This window comes from Sorex araneus, chromosome 6 (genome assembly GCF_027595985.1).
Source record: "Sorex araneus isolate mSorAra2 chromosome 6, mSorAra2.pri, whole genome shotgun sequence".
In the NCBI taxonomy this organism is placed as follows: domain Eukaryota; kingdom Metazoa; phylum Chordata; class Mammalia; order Eulipotyphla; family Soricidae; genus Sorex; species Sorex araneus.
Window position 1 is genome coordinate 40,202,308 of NC_073307.1, and position 18,473 is coordinate 40,220,780.

At 47.6% G+C, this 18,473-nt stretch overlaps 1 protein-coding gene across 1 annotated transcript in view; it reads right to left on the reverse strand.

Annotated features, from left to right (window-relative positions):
* TNFAIP8 (TNF alpha induced protein 8) overlaps positions 1-17,953 on the reverse strand; it is a 124,462-nt gene extending 106,509 nt beyond the window's left edge. Inside the window, exon 1 of the mRNA XM_055142390.1 lies at positions 17,823-17,953. Coding sequence (XP_054998365.1) covers position 17,823 — 1 coding nt within the window. The 5' untranslated portion in view covers positions 17,824-17,953. The remainder of the gene's footprint in view (positions 1-17,822) is intronic.
* Between the last annotated feature and the right edge of the window lie 520 nt (positions 17,954-18,473).

Sequence of the window (18,473 nt, forward strand, 5' to 3'; positions counted from 1 at the left end):
GGGAGGAGGAGGAAGGAGGAGGAGGAGGAAAAAGAAGGAGGAGAAGGAGGAAGAAGAAGGAGGAGGAGGAGGAGGAGGAAGAGGAAGGAGGAGGAGGAGGAGGAAGAAGAAGGAGGAAAGGAAGAAAGACTGGAGCTGGAGAGACAGTATAGTGGGTAGGCTACTTGCTGTGCATGCAGCCAACCCAGGTTTAATCCCATATCGTTCCCCCCAGCACCACTCAGGAGTGAGTCCTGAGTATAGAGCCAGAAATCACCACTAAGTGATGCCAGATGTGCTCCCCTCCCCTGAAAAAAGGAAAGTTCTATATCAAGATTTTTTTTTTAAATCCTTCTAATTATACGGCATTGAGGCACTGATGATAAAGAAAAAAAAATCTGGGACCAGACAGACAGACAGACAGCTTAGGAAGTTAAGCACAAATGCCTAGCACGTGTACGGCCCTAAGTTTTATCCCCAGCACTGCATGCCCACCTTTGCAGCACAGACGCTTCTGGCACACAGAACCAGGCAAAACACCACAGGGAGTGGCCCCAGGCCCTCCTGCACTGCTGGGTACTGCTCCTACTGAAGTAAAGTTCCTATGACTCACAGGTCAGGTCTTAACAGAAAGAACCAACGTAAAGATGTGCTGGAATCAAGCAGGCCAGGCCTGAGTAAAACAGCTCAAGGTCACAGCCATAAGCTTGATGGGTTGAGAAGTATGATACACTGGAGTTCAGAGGTCGCAAACTCAACTCCGTAGCAGACAGATAAATAAAACAGGGCACCAACAGGGTAAGACATCAGCCAACAGCAATGGCTTTGGCCCTGTTGGCATGCACGCTCACCAACTAGTTTTTTAACATTAAAAAACAAACACTGAGTATAAGTTGAACAAAATGCCTTTGGGTCACATCAGCATCAGGGCTTCTGTCCTGACATCTTTCCAAGGTTTTCTGCAGGCCCAAATGTGAGGAGTGAAAAGTCAGACAAGAAAGGAAAGGAAAGGCGGCAGCTTCAACATCCTCAGAAAGGAAAACTTCCGGGATGCCCTTGCCAAGGGCCGGGGTAATAAAACCCAAGATGAGAGGTCAAGGTACACACGAGAGGGAGAACAAACAGGCAGGCCGAGCCAGACGCTCTGGAAGCCTGGTGCACTGGTCTTCAGTCCACAGGAAGAATACTAGCCCGACAAGCTGCCCCCCAACACCAGGCCCCAAGCAAAAGGGGTCAGTCCTCACACACCTGCGGTTCCCAGAAGAGCCCGCCAGGTGAGCAGGGTGGGACCTGAGGCGGGGCTTGGAAGGAAAGGCCACCCCCACCACAGCCCCCCCCCCATCACTTATTTCAAAAACAAGCGTGTATTTAGTGCTAACACGGTACACTACGCAAGGCACAGCTGAGGTTACCAAGATAAAAAAAACTATTGTTACTGGAACTAAGTGGCTTATTCATAACCGGAGGGGGAGATTATTTGGTATCAGATTTGGCCAAGTCATAAACCCGAATTTGGTAATGTAATAGCTCTCTAATCACTGTACTGGAATGACATATCACAGATGGGGGGAAATATATAACTGTGGTTCTTAAGAGTGATAAAAAGGCAGATCCAATCAAGAAACATAACATGTGTTTATCAGTATCTGACTTTTTTGACAATGCTTTCTCAGAAGAAAATGTGGTAACATGTTTAGGATGCTCAAGGAAAGGGAATTATGTCTAGCGAAGCTGACCTTTCACTATAAAGGTCACAGGTAAGATTTTATCAAGCAAATAGGGGGTGGGGAAAAACTAAGAAACAGGATTGTTTCCCAAGTAATCACTAGAGAGACATCTTCAAATTTAGAGACACTTAAATGAAAACTAGTGATAAGAAGACATATATCATTACCTCTAGAAATATGCTGTCTCTGTATGTGTAATACAGAATAATCAAATAGGTGATTTTAAGATATTTTTTCCCTAAAACTAAAAAACCAGAATCCAAAGTGAAGAAGATGAAATACAAATGTAATATAAAAGAAATTCAACAAAATCCCTGCACTTCTGGGGACCAGAGAGTTATTATAGCAGGTAAAGCATTTGCTGTGCTCATGGCTGGCCCGGGTTCAATTTCCAGCACCTCAAATTTTTCCCTAAGTCCATCAGATGTAATCCCTGAGTACAGGGCCAACTGTAAGCCCTGAGCATGGCCAGCTGTGACCCAAAAACAATAACAAAAAACCCTGTACTCCTGAAACTGACTTGTGTGGTCCCCAAAAAAACAAAAACAGCAACCGTGAGCACAAGTATAGGAGCTGCTGAGCTGCCAAGGTGGGAATCCCAGTGCGGCTGAAGCATCTGCAGCAGGTTAGTTCATTTCCCCAAACCTTGAGCCCTCATCTGTAAATATGGATTAACAATCATTCCTTCCCCAAAGATCCGCTATAAAGGTTGAAATTGACCACAGCACCTGGCCCGTCAGAAGCACTCAGTAAGAAAGTGCAGTCATAACCGTTACTGGAGTTGAGACTCTCCAGAAACACACAGACCTCTCTATGTGGTGGCATCTTTCAGGCCTGAATGCAGAATGTTATCTTCAAAGTACATGGTGCTTTTGCTGCCCCAGGAAGGGAAATGATGCAATTTCCAACATAAATCTCCCTGGACTTAATTAGTAAAATACAGAAATCCTAAACCTAAATCTCTCTTAAAGGAGATATAAAGAGACTTTATATCTCTTCATTCTCATCAGTGGAAAACTAATTACCAAATGCTTCCTTGTCAGTAGGGCTATATTTTGGGGGGATAAACTCCAACAAGAATAGTGAGTTCTGTGTTGAAACTCCAACAACAATAGTGAGTTTTGTGTTGAAATATGGAATGTAATCAAGGTAAAGAGAAAATGAAGTGAAATTTATCAGTTATGCAGACGGGAGTGGGGGGACTGGGGGGTGGGGGGTGGGAGGTATACTGGGGTTTTTTTTGGTGGTGGAATATGGGCACTGGTGAAGGGACGGGTGTTTGAGCATTGTACAACTGAGACATAAGCCTGAGAACTTTGTAACTTTCCACATGGTGATTCAATAAAATAAATTTTTTTAAAAAAGTACATGGTGCTTTTGTGGGGGTGGGCCAGGGGGCTAGAGGGTTGGGACATCCAGCTGTGTTCAGGGCTTACTCATAGTTCCGCGCTCAGGGGTCATTTCTGGCAGGCTTAGGGGACCATATGGGGTGCCAGGGGTCCAATCTGGGTCTGCAGCGTGCAAGGCAAGCACCCTACCTGCTGTACTACTACTTCAGTTTATACGCTGTTTTTATAACCCACAATCCTTACCATGAAGTCATTGCTGGTAATAATTATATGTATATGATTTCCAGTGCCTTCCACTTCTTTGTTCTTTGTTTCTTCCCAACTGCTCATCATGATAATTAGTCTTGAAGCTAATAAAACCGGGGTTATTATCAGTAATAGCAATGATCTTAGCCACACAGCTTCCAGGGCACGGAAGTCGGGGACATGTGCATTTGCTACTTCTCTGCCAAATGATAGACACGTCCCTCTTCTTTCCCAGAGCACAGCCCACAGTTCAGCTCCCGTAGCTGCCCTGGCAGCGATGTCTGTCCATTCTCGCCTCTGAGCCTGAGACGGCTTCAGGGAAGATTTTATCACCATGCTATCCCCACAGAAGCAGACATTACAAGGAACTGGATTTATGCAGGCTCTCTCTATGTCCCACTTCTCACTCTACAAAACACACAGCACCCTACTTTTGCATGAACTGGAGGGGACCCTGGATCACTTGGAAAAAACACTTTTTCTGATCATGAAGTAGTACGTCATGATTGGGGGCGTGGGGATAGGAAGGAAATACACTAAGGAGAATGAACACGTGATAGTAAAACCCTGGCTCCTGATGTTAGTTTGAGACTCTAATTCAGACTGGAGAAGGCCAACACAAACCACTCCTGACATAAGACAATTTTACATCCGCACTATTTCAAACCATTGTTGGGACCATTTCTTACTAGCAGACTCAAAGTACCCTGATTGTAGGGGCTGGAGCAATAGCACAGTGGGTAGGGCGTTTGCCTTGCATGCGGCCAACCCAGGTTCGATTCCCAGCATCCCATATGGTCCCCTGAGCACCGCCAGGAGTGATTCCTGAGTGCATGAGCCAGGAGTAACCCCTGTGCATTGCCAGGTGTGACCCAAAAAGAAACAAAAATCACAAAAAAAAACCATCAAAGTACCCTGATTGCATGGAATAAACTGTCTGTCTCCAGGAACTCCAGTATCCTCAGAGCCTTCAAATGGGAATGCAGTTTTGTTGTTGCACTATTTGTTTTGGGACCACACCCGGCAGTGCTCAAGAGTTATTCCTGGCTCTGCACTCTGGAATTATTCCTGGTGAGCTTGGGTGACCATATGGCATGCCAGGGATCAAACCAGGGTCAGCCACATGCGAGGCAAATGTCCTACCTGCTTTACTATCACTCCAACCCCCAGGACTGTATTTTGACAGGGCACTGAATGAAAGGATTCAACTGAAACCAGGGGTTGGGGAGACCCTCCTCCAATCTAATTAGATGAAGAAATTAGGACATACAGACAGGGCACACAAGGAAAGCTTAGAAAATTGATTACTGGCAGCTCTGAGCTACAAGAGATATCACAGACTTCCTTTTGGCTATAAGACAGCAAAAGATGGAAACTTGAAAACTTGGATCTACCCTATAATGAAAAGCTTCCAATGCTATAAGTAAATGAGTATATCTCTTTAAACTTTTCAGTTTGTTTTTGGAGGCCACACAAGGTGTGCTCAGGGAACCATTTGCAGTGCCAGGATATAAACCAAGGTCACATGGTTTATGCAAACCAAGGTTGCAGCCTCATGGTAGGCAAGTACCTTAACTTCTGTATTGTTTCTCCAGTCCAAAGATAATTATTTAAAGTGAAAATGAGGAATCACCTCCAGCATCACCATGTAAGCTCATATGGCCATGCTCCAGAAACTCATAAATGTATCTCGAAAAGAGATCAACAAGCCACAGAAAGTATTTTTAGACACCCACACATGGATGAGACATTTGGGGCACCCTGGAGGGGGGTGATGGGTCACACCAGTGCCTGCCCAAACAGAGTCCCTGCAGCCACTTGCTCCCACACTCCAAAATTACCATCATGCCCCCTCCTGGGCTCCATTATCTCTGGACAAACCTCACTGAGAAATTAACCTGCTGAAAATTCAGGCATGCAGGTTTTGTGGCTGAAATCTTCAGAGTTTCTCAGAGCCGGAATAGGCTACCTCCCCCCACCTCCCTGTACTTCCAAAAGTCTCGGCTATCACATCCACATCCCAAAGCTTCCACCCAGTTAAGAATCTAACTCCAGCTACACTACCTCACTAAAAAGTCTAAACTTTTTGGAACATGCGGCTATGAGTTGGATGATATCTCAAACTCTGCAACACTGATAAACCAATAGTAGCTTTTTAGATTGGATGGGATGTAATGTAAAAGGCAACCAATCTCGATTAACGAAACATAAACAAAGAAGGCTTAACCTGAAACATTTTAGTAATCTCTCATATAAGGATTCTATGTCTCCATGGTAAGATACAACTTACACTAATGTTCTTCTCAGGAAACATCTTTTGATCATTCTGTTAGTAAATTACTGATAACAAGCAATATAGAATAAATTATTGAGGGACTGTTATGGGGGCAAGCTTAAGAGATAGTAGGAAAAATTGAAGACAATGGTGGAGGAAAGGTGAAATGGTAGTGGGACTGGTGTTGGAATAGTGAATGCCTGTAACAAATAATCATGAAAGCTTTGTAAACCACAGTGTTTATGCAAAGTGTAGGGGAAAATTTACATATGTAGGCCTTACCTATTTCACTAAGCTCTACCATAATATATTAGCAGAAAATTGCTCTAAAAGTTTCATTAATGACAGGTGAGACATGATTATTACCATAATGAGATCCACGTATAAAATTGAATGTAATATTTAGATTCCAGAGTTGAAAACATATATATGTAAATGAGAAAAGGCACATAATTATATTGTATTAAATGGGTTTTAATTTTTGCATATCCATAGGTTAAAACATACAGTTATCACAAACTGACTCTTACTGATTTATATTCTGATAATTCTATTTATTATTTCTTAAACTTTTGCTGGAAAAAAAACAATATAAAGTAAATTTGTTACGTGCCTAAGGCGGCAGGTTGGGATTGGGAGGGAAACTGGGAATACTGGTGAAGGGAAAGTCACACTGGTGGTGCTGGAACACTAAATGCTTCAAACAACTGTATAATGATCATTTTTGTGAATCACAGTCTTCTTAATAAAAATTAGCTTTAAAAAAACATAGTAAGGGAATATCAAATGATAAAAGTCATCAGAACTAGAGATTTGGTACACAGAATTAAGCTTCTAGGTCAGAGGGGTCCTTGGGACACTGGAGGTGGGGAGAAGAGGGCCCTCCGGTGATGGGTGGGGTGCGGGAATGATGGCTGCCTGAAAAGTATAATCAATAGTATTGTAAATCTCAGTACCTCAATAAAAATGGTTTAAAAATGAATAAAACATTTTAAAAAATAAAGTGAAAACAAGTAGCCATGATCTCTGAAGATTACACATTTATAGACATAAACCACAGCGCAATAATAGGAAGGGTATTACTTGTAAAAATATTTATATGGTAACCATTATGAATGGGTGCTGTTTTCTGCATTCTCTCAAAATTCCTATTTTGAAGCCCAAACCCCCAAGGTAAAAGCCTCTAGAGACAGTGCCTTGAAATAGGTTATTAAGGTTCGATGAGGTCGCAGAAACTGGCCCAAATCCAACTGGACACTTTTTTTTTATAAAAAGAGAACAAGATATGCCAGGAATGAACACTCTCAGAGAAAAAACCCACCTAAGGACACAGCAAGATCACAGATCGCGGCCATCAGCAAGCCCAGGAGAAACACCACTGACACCCTCTTAGCCTACCTGCCCCAGAACGACGAGGAAACACAATCCCACTAAGACCCACCCAGTCTGTGGTATTTGGGGGGGCAGTTTAGGCAGACGAGTCCAGCAATGCGCCATCTCATCTGTTATCTAGAATACCCAAGCACTCAGGGGGAGATTAAGGCTTGATGCAACATCAACCTTCCATTATATTGTGTAATAGCTTAAAAGGACTCTGGTTTCAAAAAGGAACTTTTGCAAGGGCTTAAGGAACTCAGCCCCAAGGTCTGTGCCCGGCCTCCTCCGTCCACCCTTTCCCCCAAAGGGTGAGGCTGGAAAGTCTCTGCCGGTGTCCTAGATGCTGCGGCAGCAGACGGGAAGAGGGGAAATGGTGGGGAAGTGGAGAGGTGGGAGAGGGGCTACTACTGGCTGAGGCCAGACCCAAATGAGTCCACTTTCCTGCCTGATCCCTGAGCGACTATTTCAAGTTATAGGGAGTGGGGGGCCAAAACAAACACACGGTGCTAAGATTAGTGCTCTGTGTCATCCACATTGAGACTTTACTATTCATCATTCCCAGAGCCCCTGCTATAATGACACATTAAAAATGCACCAGGATTCAGAAATAGCAAGAAAAAAAATGTGTCCAGTACTGACACAACTCAAACTGAGGAGGACAAAAGAAAACAGGAGTGGGGACCAAAGCAATAGTACAGCAGGGAGGGGCTCGCTTCGCCTGTGGCCAACCTGGGTTCAATCCCCAGTACCTCATATGGCCCTCTGAGTCCCACCAAGAGTGACTCCTGAGCACAGAGCCAGGAGTAAGCCCTGAGCACTGCTGGGAAAGGTCCCAAAGCAAAAACAAAAACCGGAAAGAAAAAAAAAAGCAAGTTGCAGTAAGATGCCCTAAGAGTTAAAACAGTCTGTTCTTCATTCCCCGATGCCATGGAACCAGAGGGGCACAATGAGTACCAGAGAGATTCTAGGAGGTCCCTGGGGCTCAAATGAGGACTAGACCTGGAGTGAGAAAGCCATTGAGCCACCTAGTCTCAGCACTGGGACTCCTTCCAGCAAAAGTTACTTGGGGCGGGGGGGGGGGGGGGGTAAAAAGATACCTGTTTGTTCCCTGTCAGGGATCTGCAAGGCCACATTACATCTCCTGAAGTCCCAGCTCTGGATCAGGAAGTCAGCCGCTGATTCCAAAGCCAGCTTCTCACCAACATGGAGCAGAGTCCCTGAGGCCGCTGCGGCCAGCCTTTCCATTCCTGGAGTTGTGTGGGACACCACTACTGGTTTGGGTGGTTGTTTTGGGGTTCTTCCCTGTTACTGGTCAACATTTCTCAACCCAGTGAGCACCGACTGGGAAAACCACTGTTATTTCTACAGCTGGGCACTGGAGTGTCCGGTTTGCACACAGACACCTGAAACTCCTTTGGATATGAAAGCCACTCTGTACTCTCCAGAGTCAGGCTCTTTTCTGTGCCAAAAACAAATAAAAATTCAAAAATCCAAAACCGCCCTTCAGATCACTGCACCTGAGTCATCTTTATAGCACAAGAGTTGAAAAACTGGTGCCCAGGGCCAGGAGTTTCCGATTTGCTGCGAGTGGGTCCCCTGGGGAAGGGTGAGGAAGAAATGCCCGGGCTCCGACGTTCGCAGGCTGCAGTCGGTGGAGCCCAGGAATCAACTTCTTTTGATCAGGCTTCCCAGGTGAGCGGACAGATGCTCTGACTACACACAGGCCTCCAGGCAGAACAGTACATCGTCCAGTTCAAAGTTTCCTGCATGCACCACCTCCATGGCAGTGCAGATAATCACATCTTCAAACTGCCCTACCTGGGCACACAGGGCAGGCACCGCTAGCTCCTCCTTAGGAAGCTCCTTATTGTCACTTGCTCTCCTACCCCGGCAAGTGGGAGTAGCCATCCCTTCGGGCACTAATCAATCATTCCAGGCCATAAGAGCAAAGGGGCAAGAGGGCTAAGTGTGTGCCCACACGGGCCGTGCCATATGGAGATGGCTAAGCTCATTCACCATTCCCGGGTCCATTGGGGAGGAGGGAGCACACAAGTCAGGGCCCACCTCTGCCCCCCAAATAGAAGAAACTGTCGAGACTGTGCGCCCTTTCAGGACTGATGAACGAATACAGCAGCCTCTCCGACTACTTCCCAGAGAACCAGCTCATCTTCAAGAAGGAAAAACAAACGAGTGGCTTCCTGGTCATTCCCTTCCCTTCCTTCCAGTCCCCTTCTCTCTCTTTATTTCCTTTCTTCCTTCCTGCACCCAATGGTACGCAGGGCTTACTGTTGGCTCTGCCCTCAAGGATCACTCATGGCAGGGCTCAGGGGACCATAACGGGTGCCAGAGACTGAACCAAGTCTACTGGCAACAAGTCTGCAAGGCAAGCACCCTCCCCACTGTACTATATCTCTCCTGCCTCTGGGTTCATTTCTTAATGCTCTGAGTCACCCAAGTCTGTTTTGAACTTTGCCATCTGTTGCCAGCACTGTGCCTGCTCTTCTCAGAAGCTCCTGGCATTCCCCGATGTGCCCGCCTGTGTGACAGTCAGGACCTCATCAGGTCATGAGTCCGAGATAGGAAAGAATGAGGAGGGTTGGTTCTTCACAGGTACCGGCCATAACTTCTTATCTCCCTTGCTTTGGCAGACAGTCACATGGAAGAAACTTTGAAAGAAAAAAGAAAATGACAGGGGCCCAGGGCTGGCCCATCCACCGTCCAGGGATGGGGCCACGAGCCCAATTCTTGTCATCAGTCCACATGCTGATTTTTGTGGGTCCTTTGAGCAGGTATGAACTTTGTGGCTCGGAAAAAAAAAATGTGCTTTGAACTTGAAACAGCAGGACACCTGGGCAGTCTCAGGCCAGGGCCGGAGCTCGGGCTCCGGCCGGGAGATTCGACCCGGGTGGCCATGCCTTTGCACAGCCACGTGGATATAGAACGAGCAGGAGCCAGAGCCAGCTTTATGACTTGGGGTTCCAGCGAGTGCTTGCAACCATGTATGCAGACTGTTAACTAAGCTTTTGCCCCACGCTGGCTAACGAGGAAATATCCTTCTTTCTTGGTCTCAGTCCACATGCTGAGTGTCCCAGGAGCTCTGCTGCTTGTGGTTTCTGGTGCCACAACAGAAGTGGTGCAACGTCTGAGGCACCGCAACCAGTGTGTGTGAACATGGCAACGGCATCAAGCTTGGCCCCCCTGGTGATTACAATAACAATAACCACAAAGGAAGGAAAACAGACAACTGGTTAAAAATGGAATAAAAAGGGTCGGAGCTATGGTACAGCGTGGGGGAGTTTGCCTTGCACGCAGTCAACCCAGGTTCGATTCCCAGCATCCCACACAGTTCCCCAAGCACCGCCAGGAGTAACTCCTGAGTGCAGAGCCAAGAGTAACCACGGCCAGGTGTGCAACACCCCCCACACACACACACACACAAAAGAGAGGAATAAAATAGAACTAAATAATTTTGACAAAAGAAAAATAAGTGGAATAAAATTATACCAAATGAGGGGCTGGAGGAATAGCACAGCGAGTAGGGCATTTGCTTTGCACGCGGCCGACCCAGGTTCGAATCCCAGCATCCAAATATGGTCCCCTGAGCACTGCCAGGGTTGATTTCTGAGTGCAGAGCCAGGAGTAACCCCCGTGCATCACCGGGTGTGACCCAAAAAGCAAAAAAAAAAAAGAAAAAATTATACCAAATGACTTTGATTTAAAAGAGAAAGAGTCAGGCTTTGGGAAGGTATTGCCCATGTCAGTTATTTCTTGTGACTCCTTTCAAAGACTTATGAGTGTCCTCTGTGCCCACAGTGTCCTGGTCCCAGAAGAGTTTGCCTCAGGATCAGCATTAAAAAAAAAAGGAAGAACCTGTACCCAGAACCCTCACAGCTTCCCCTGAGGATAGGCCAGTACAAGGCCCTTTGCATCTCTGAGGGCCACGGAGACACACACCCTGTGGGTCTGGCATAATGTGGTGGCATCCCTTACCTATCTTCTTCTTTTTTTTTTTTTTTTTTTTTTTTTGCTTTTTGGGTCACACCCAGCGATGCTCAGGGGTTACTCCTGGCTCTGACTCAGCAATTACTCCTGCCATGGCAGTGCTTGGGGGACCATATGGGATGCCGGGGATCGAACTCGGGTCGGCCACGTGCAAGGCAAACGCCCTATCCGCTGTGCTATCGCTCCAGCCCCTCTATCTTCTTTTTTAAATTGTGCTTTCCATCACCTGGCCCCAATAGTGTTAACTTTCATGATTTTGATGGAGAAAGTGACTGCAACTTCACCACCATCAAAACGCCTAAGGCCCTGCACCACTGTCCCCACTGTCCCTCGGTGTCCTCTAGTCCACATCTTCCGGCCCCCAAACCCCACTGCACGGCAAGCTCAGTTTGACAATCAATAGCCAATCTGTCCTCACTTGATATTCTCCCCCTCCTTTTGTCTCTCTTTCCCACACATAAGTGCAATCATTTGGTATCTGTCTTTCTTCCTCTGACTTACTTCACTTAACAGGATGCCCTCCAGATCTTTTCATCATTTCTTACCGCTACATCGTGTCCAACTATACCACAGCTTCTTCATCCATTCTGTCTCTCGTGGCTCATTTGCGCTGCTTCCACATACTGGCAATACCACTTAGCACTGAAATAATCATAGATAGGTGTGCATACAGCTTTTTGAATGAATGTTTTTGTGTTCCTGGGATAAAAGCCAAGAAGAGGGATTGCTGGGTCATATAGAAGCTCTATTCTTACTTTCCTGAGTTATCTCCAATACTGTTTTGCATAGAGGCCGAGACACACAGCATTCCCGCCAACAGTGAAAGCGGATACCTTATCAGTTCACCGAGCCAGCCTAGTGCTCACAAGTGACCCATAACAGACGGTGTAAAACTCCCCTCTGGCACACAGAGGCTTAGCGAATGTCATGGCTCTTTATTCTCACACACGTAAACCCCAGTGCCCTGCTCGGCTTCAGCAGCCCCAGCAAACTTCCCCTCTGTAATCGCGTGACCCAACTGTCAGCATTCACTGGGACTACGACACTCACCTCATTCGGGGGCTCCTCTGGCACAGTTAGAGGCAAACAAAATTCAAGCAAAAAGCCCATGATGTCGGAGTTCCCACTCTCCCTCTCTACTCCACTGGCCGAGGCCAACATGAACTTCTTGACATGAGACCTCACTGTCCAAGCCAACCATCTCTTGATTAAATCAAAAGTCATCTTTCTTCCCAAAGCTTAAGGAAAAGGCAAGTGGAATTTTGGCTCTCGCTCCATTCTCTGTTCTTAAGAAACGAACCCTGAGTGGCTTACAAAGCCCCGGCTACTCCAGGGGAGGCCCATTGCTGTAACCTCTCACTCTTGTTTTCCTTTCTGGGGAGCAAAGATTGCTGGCTGCCAAGCCTCGGGCACTTCAAGAAAAAGATCATTGCGGGGTTTACAAAATCCCAAGCTTAGGAACAGACTGGGAGATATCCATCCAGCTCTGCAGCTGATTTGGGACCTCACTAGTGATCCCTGAACCCAGCATACTCACTCGAGAGAGAAAAGGCAACTGCTCATACTTGATTATTGCTGAGTCTGAGATGTTTTAAAACAATTTCTCAGGAGGGGCCAGAGAAATAGTACATCGGGTGGGGCATTTGTCTTGAGTGCAGCTGACCAGAGTTTGGTTCCTGGTCTCCTGAGTCCGCCAAGCATCAGCCCTGAGCACTACTAGTAGGGTCAAAATTTGAAAAAAAAAAAAAAAGGTAAAAAACTCCCCTTCCTCAGGTAATTTCCATGTGCTTGACATGGAAGACAAAAAAAATAGGATCAGTCTATTGCAATTATAATGCTGGTTAACTGAGACATTGGAAGTAATGGGCTGCTTTCAGCTTCTTACTGAGAAAAGGAACTATTTTGAAAATGGTCCTTTACCATCTTAAGGAAGTTCCTTTCCTTGTGAAACAGAATCCTAAAGTCACTTTTGCCACTATAAACTTACTTTCAGGGACCTATCTTAACAACAAATTTTTTTTCTTTTTGGGTCACACCCAGCGATGCACAGGGGTCACTCCTGGCTCTGTACTCAGGAATTACCCCTGGCCATGCTCAGGGGACCATATGGGATGCTGGGAATGGAACCCGGGTCAGTCGCATGCAAAGCAAACGCCCTACCCGCTGTGCTATCACTCCAGCCCCTCAACAAATATTTTTCTATAAGTCACCAGGCCACTCAGATCCCAGGCCTCCATGAGAGGGTAGTACAAGACAGCAGAAGCTTAAGTGATGTCTCCTGAAACTGACCTGACAGGTGGCACACGATAAACAACAGCAGACATTAAAATCTGAAACTCGTGGTGGGCTACACACATTTTCTAAGATGCCGCTTGCTTCTTGACATAGAATGTAGAAGGTAGATTATCTACTCTCCATTAATAGCTCATTTTCTCCTCTCCCAGTCAAAACTACAGGGTCAGAGAGATGGAATGGGCAGGATGCTTGCCTAGCATGTGGCTGACCAAAGTTCAATCCCCAGCAGCCAAAAAATAATAATAATAATAATAAAAATAAAAAATACAACCTGACATGAACAAGACACTATTTGATCTTATTTGTGCTTTTTGTGGGTTTTTTGTTTGGGGGGCCCATCCCATGGTGCTTACGTCTTACTCCTGGCTCTGCACTCAGGAATCACTCTTGGTGCAGGTCAGGGGACCATATATAGTGCTGGGGAATCAAATCCATGTTGGCTGTGTGCAAAGCATGTGCCTTGCCTGCTGTGCTATTTCTCCAGCTCCATATTTACATTTTTTAACAAGGTTCTCTGAAAGGGTTTCTTTTACCCTCAACAAATCATCTCTTTTCAGTTACTGGGAAGCACTGTCAATAGATTAAAGTCTAGGAACTTTGCAGTTGGTACAAACTACTGGGCCACTATAGTAAGACCTGAGGTGGGAGAGTGAGAAGTGAACTGTTAGTATAACAGATGGGGTGGCAAGAGCTCCTTTTGGGGTGTGCTGAGTTCTTATGACACACATTTGGTACTGAACACAGGATGTGGGCAGTGTACAGTGGGGCGCAAGGTGAGGAAAGTAATCTGGCACCAACCAGTGCCTTCTTTTAGCTTCTATGTGACAAATGAGTACTCCAAGACGGTCCATTGGAATAAGCCGTCTATATTTTTGGTGTTGTTTGTTTTCTACAGAGTGGGGAACCAGACCTAGAGATCATGTGTGTAGGGCTTGCACTCTACCACTGAGCCACATGCCCAGCAACTGTCTGTAACACTGTAACACTGCCTTCGATTTGTCACTGATTTGCTCAAACAGGCACCAGTAACTTCTCCATTGTGAGACTTGTTGTTACTGTTTTTGGCATATCGAATACGCAATAGGTAGTTTGCCAGGCTCTGCCGTGCGGGCAGGATACTCTCGGTAGCTTGTCGGGCTCTCTGAGAGAGACAGAGGAATCGAACCCGGGTCGGCCGCATGCAAGGCAAACGCCCTATCCGCTGTGCTATCGCTCCAGCCCTCAGCAAGTGTCTACCTTTTCAACCCAATCTGGCCCTTCTTCATGTTCACATTGTCCAAGTCAGTGCAAAGTCAGTCCTGGGGTGGCACCGAAGCTCCCAGTGCCCTCCTTGAGAAAACTGATGGTCTTTGTTTATGGTTTGGTTTGGTTGTTTTTTTTTGTTTTGTTTTGGAGTCACACCTGGCAGCCTTCAGAGGCGTTCCTGGCTCTGTTAAGGAATAATATGCAGTGCTGGAGATGCCAATGGGGTTAGTGCAATGCAAGGCCAAGGGCCTTAACCCTTGTACTAACACTGTGGTCCCCCAAAGAGGTGGATTTTACTTACTGCTATTTCTTCCTGTTTCCTAAGTGGAGGCCACCCCAGTCAAGCCCCTTAATGGTACCAGGCAATAGTGGAACTGGAATCAACTATTCTACATGGTGTGGAAACAAAGCTAGATTCTGACTGGGTTGATGGAAACGCACTACTTCCAAAGGATTCTACCCAGCAGGAAAGTATTCAATAGCTCACTTAACTAGGAAACGTCTGTGGAATCCAGCACCATGGCAAACTTAACAACAAGGACCAGTTAACTGAAATTTCCCAAGTCAGAAACCACCTAGAAACCTGCTCCCTCCCCCAGCCTCCCCAACCCTGGGGCATTTCCTAAATAAGACTGGTTGCAATCATTTCTCCTCACAAGCCCTTTCCTCCCATTTCAACAGAATGAAGAATTGCAGGGCACAGACCTCACAGATACGTCCCTGGTCCTTGCCATGTGCAGTCACCAGCAGTTTCTGCCACTCTGTAGGGATCCCAGTGACCTGTCCTCACAACATGATTTCTTCTAATATAATACACTCAGAAACATGAGGTGACTGTTCCAACTTAGTCCAGTCCTTTCTCATTAAATATAAACACACCAAAGTATCATAAATTTATTTCTTAATAGAAAAGATATCAAGGGCAATTTGTGCAGAATCATTGGACTTTTGAGAGAACCTTTCTATAGTCAATAGTGAACGATGACTGAGTCAAAGTGAGAGATCAATGGGCTAGAATGCATGCTTGGCATACAGGCGCCAGGATCTGACCCCTCTCACTACCTGGTCCTGAGCACCCCCAGGAAGGACACACCCCCACACCCCAAGCACTAAGACTGGGAGTAGACATTGAGTGCTGCAGGATGTGGCCCCCAAACAAACAAAATGTGTTGCTTCTTATTTGATAATCTGAGTGAATACAATCACTTTTAACGCCTGTTAATACAAAGAGTTTAATGCAAATAATTCAAAATATTTTACAGGCAGGCTGGCAGTAGTCCATTCCCTAAATCTTATGCAATTTACAGGTAAAAACACAACAGGTGGAGCAAAGGTGGGGAGGCAAGCAGTATGTATGGAGGGGCACAGCTCCCCCCCCCCAATCTACAAAAAAAAAATAAAACGTGTTATCACCTTGAGTATGAGCAATGACTTGCTGACTTTTCTACACATAACAGATCTAATTAGAAGGTGGCAATAAATGTTTCCAGGTGTTTAATTAAGTGTGATAATCGTTTCTTTTCTTAAAGAGAGTTAGAGTCATATGTTTACATTTTGGAGCATAATGTTTCCTTAGTTGAGACAGTGTGGAAACACTTTTGTGTTACACAGCATTCAAACCATGATAAAAATACCTGCTGAGATAAGCAGCACTTACAGTGATTTATCAACTCTAACTTCCATATGCCAGTGCAATATTGGCCACTTAAAGTAGCCTGCTTCTCCTTTGGCCATCAAGCTCTGTTATCCTTACACATCAATGGACAGTTTCTACTCCACGTGCTATTTCCCTAGGAGAATTTCTTCACTCTTACCAAGGAAGTGGAGAAATCTGTGCCCAAGAAACAGTACAGCAGGTAGAGTACTTGTCTCCTATGGAGCAGACCCTTTTTAGTCCCCAAAGACTGCCAGCAGGGGACAGTGCGATAGGACAGCAGGCAGAGTTTGCCTTGCACATGACTGGTTCAATCCCCAGCATCCTATCTGGTCCCCTGAGCACTTTTAGGAATAATTCCTGAGTGGAGAGGCAGGAGTGGCCCTGTACATCACCTGCTGTGACGAAAAAAGCCAAGAACAACAACAACCTAAAAAAAAGTCTGCCAGCAGTGATTCCTGAGTGCAGAGCCAGGAATATGTCTTGAGTATTGTGGGGTATACAACGCCCCCCCAAAAAAAAAGGAAATGGAGAAATGAAATGAGCAACTCTACTTTCACATGAACATAGTAAATGAGATATAGACGAATTCCAAGAATGAGGATTGCCTGGGATCTTAGAAAACCAGGGAACCTTTACAGAGCTGGAGTCAAGTACAGGACTGCCAGAAATCAAGCCATCAGTGAAGTTTTTCAAGTGTAGAAATTTGGAGCCAGATTGATAGTACTGGGGTGAAGGCGCTGGTCTTGCAGTCAGCAGAAGCTGGCTCAATTCCCTGAAACACCGCCAGGAGTGACCCCTGAGCACCGCAGCGTGTGCCCCATAACCCCCAAAAATTAATTAAAAAATTAAAGGTGTAGAAATATGACTTGTATTCACAGAATATTGACCTCTGCCCCCAATAAAAAAATAACTGACGGAGGGGGCCGCACGCTCCGTCATCGGTCACCAAGGATTCTAATGTGGGACACCAATGTGAGCTCCAGCCTCCCACGATTGCCCTCGGGTCCCGCTGGTCGGAGGAGCGCCGGGTTTTCGGACGTGGGTTGTCATTGGAAACAGTGCCCGCGAAATCAAACACAGCCTGCATCGGTCCTCGCAGGTGCCCAGCGGCCGCCCACTTCGGGCGCCCTGGCACCGGGTGCAGCGTGCTCCGGGACACCCCGTCCCTAACTTTCCGCGCAAAGGAAGTCTCCGCCGAACACTCGGGGCAAGCCTGGCGTCCCCGCCCGGCTGACAATGCAGGGCTGGGTTCCGATCTCGGACCGGCACCTCGCTGCAGTCTGGGGCTCCAGATACCGCGGGCGGCCCTTTGGCCCGCGGGAGCCCTTTCCAGGAGGGTGTGACCCCGAGTGGGGCAGCCCCGGCGCAGGGGCAGGAAGGAGGCAGGGGGTCGGGAAGGGCTCCCGGAGCGAGCGCTGTCGGAACGCCGGGTAGGAGCTGGGCGAGCCTTTGGGGGCTGTGCGCCCTCCGCGCGCACACACACACACGCACACACACACACACACGCACACGCACACACACACACAAGCACACACACAAGCACACGCTCGCGCGCGCGCAAACTTCGCCCCACTAGCTGCCCAAACTTGGCGAGCGGAAAGCGCGCACCCGAGAGCCCCGGGAGCCCGCCCGGCCCCGGAGCGCGAGGCACCCGCGCCGCAGGCACTTACTCGAGGACGGGGCGCAGCGGCGCCTGGACGCTGAAGCGCGCGGGGTGCTCCGACGGCGTCCAACTCCCCAGTCGCGGGCTCCCGCGGTCCCAGCAGCCCAGCGCGCGCCACAACTGGCGGGAGACAAGGCACTCGCGGCTGGGGGCGGGGCGGGGCGGCTGAGGGGGCGGGCGGGGGCGGGGCCGAGAGAAGGAAGTAGGGGGTGGGGCGGGGGGAGGAGCCAAATGGCAGTCAGCGGCAGCCAGGGGCGGGCGGGCTAGTAGGAAATGTTATGCGGGGGGCGGGGCCAAGAGAAGCAGTTGTGGGTGGAGGAGTGGCTTCCAAGGATTAGGGGCGGGGCTCTAAGGGGCAGGAGGCTGGGGGAGGAGCTTGGAGGAACAGGGGGCGGGCCTGTAAGCAGAATGCTAAGACTGGGGGTGTGGCTTGGGACAGCCGAGGGCGGGGCTTTACAGGAGCTGCCTGATGACCCGGGGGCGGTCGAGGAGGTGGAGCGTGGCAGCCCCGCAGGCACTGACTTGCCCGAGGAGGATCAAGAAAGCCCAGGGAGGTCAGGGACACAGAGGAGGAGCCTAGCAACCCTGGGTCACTGGTCACCAGAGCTCACCAGAGAAGCGGCGTCCAGAAGAACACGGGGGAGGGCTGGGCAATATG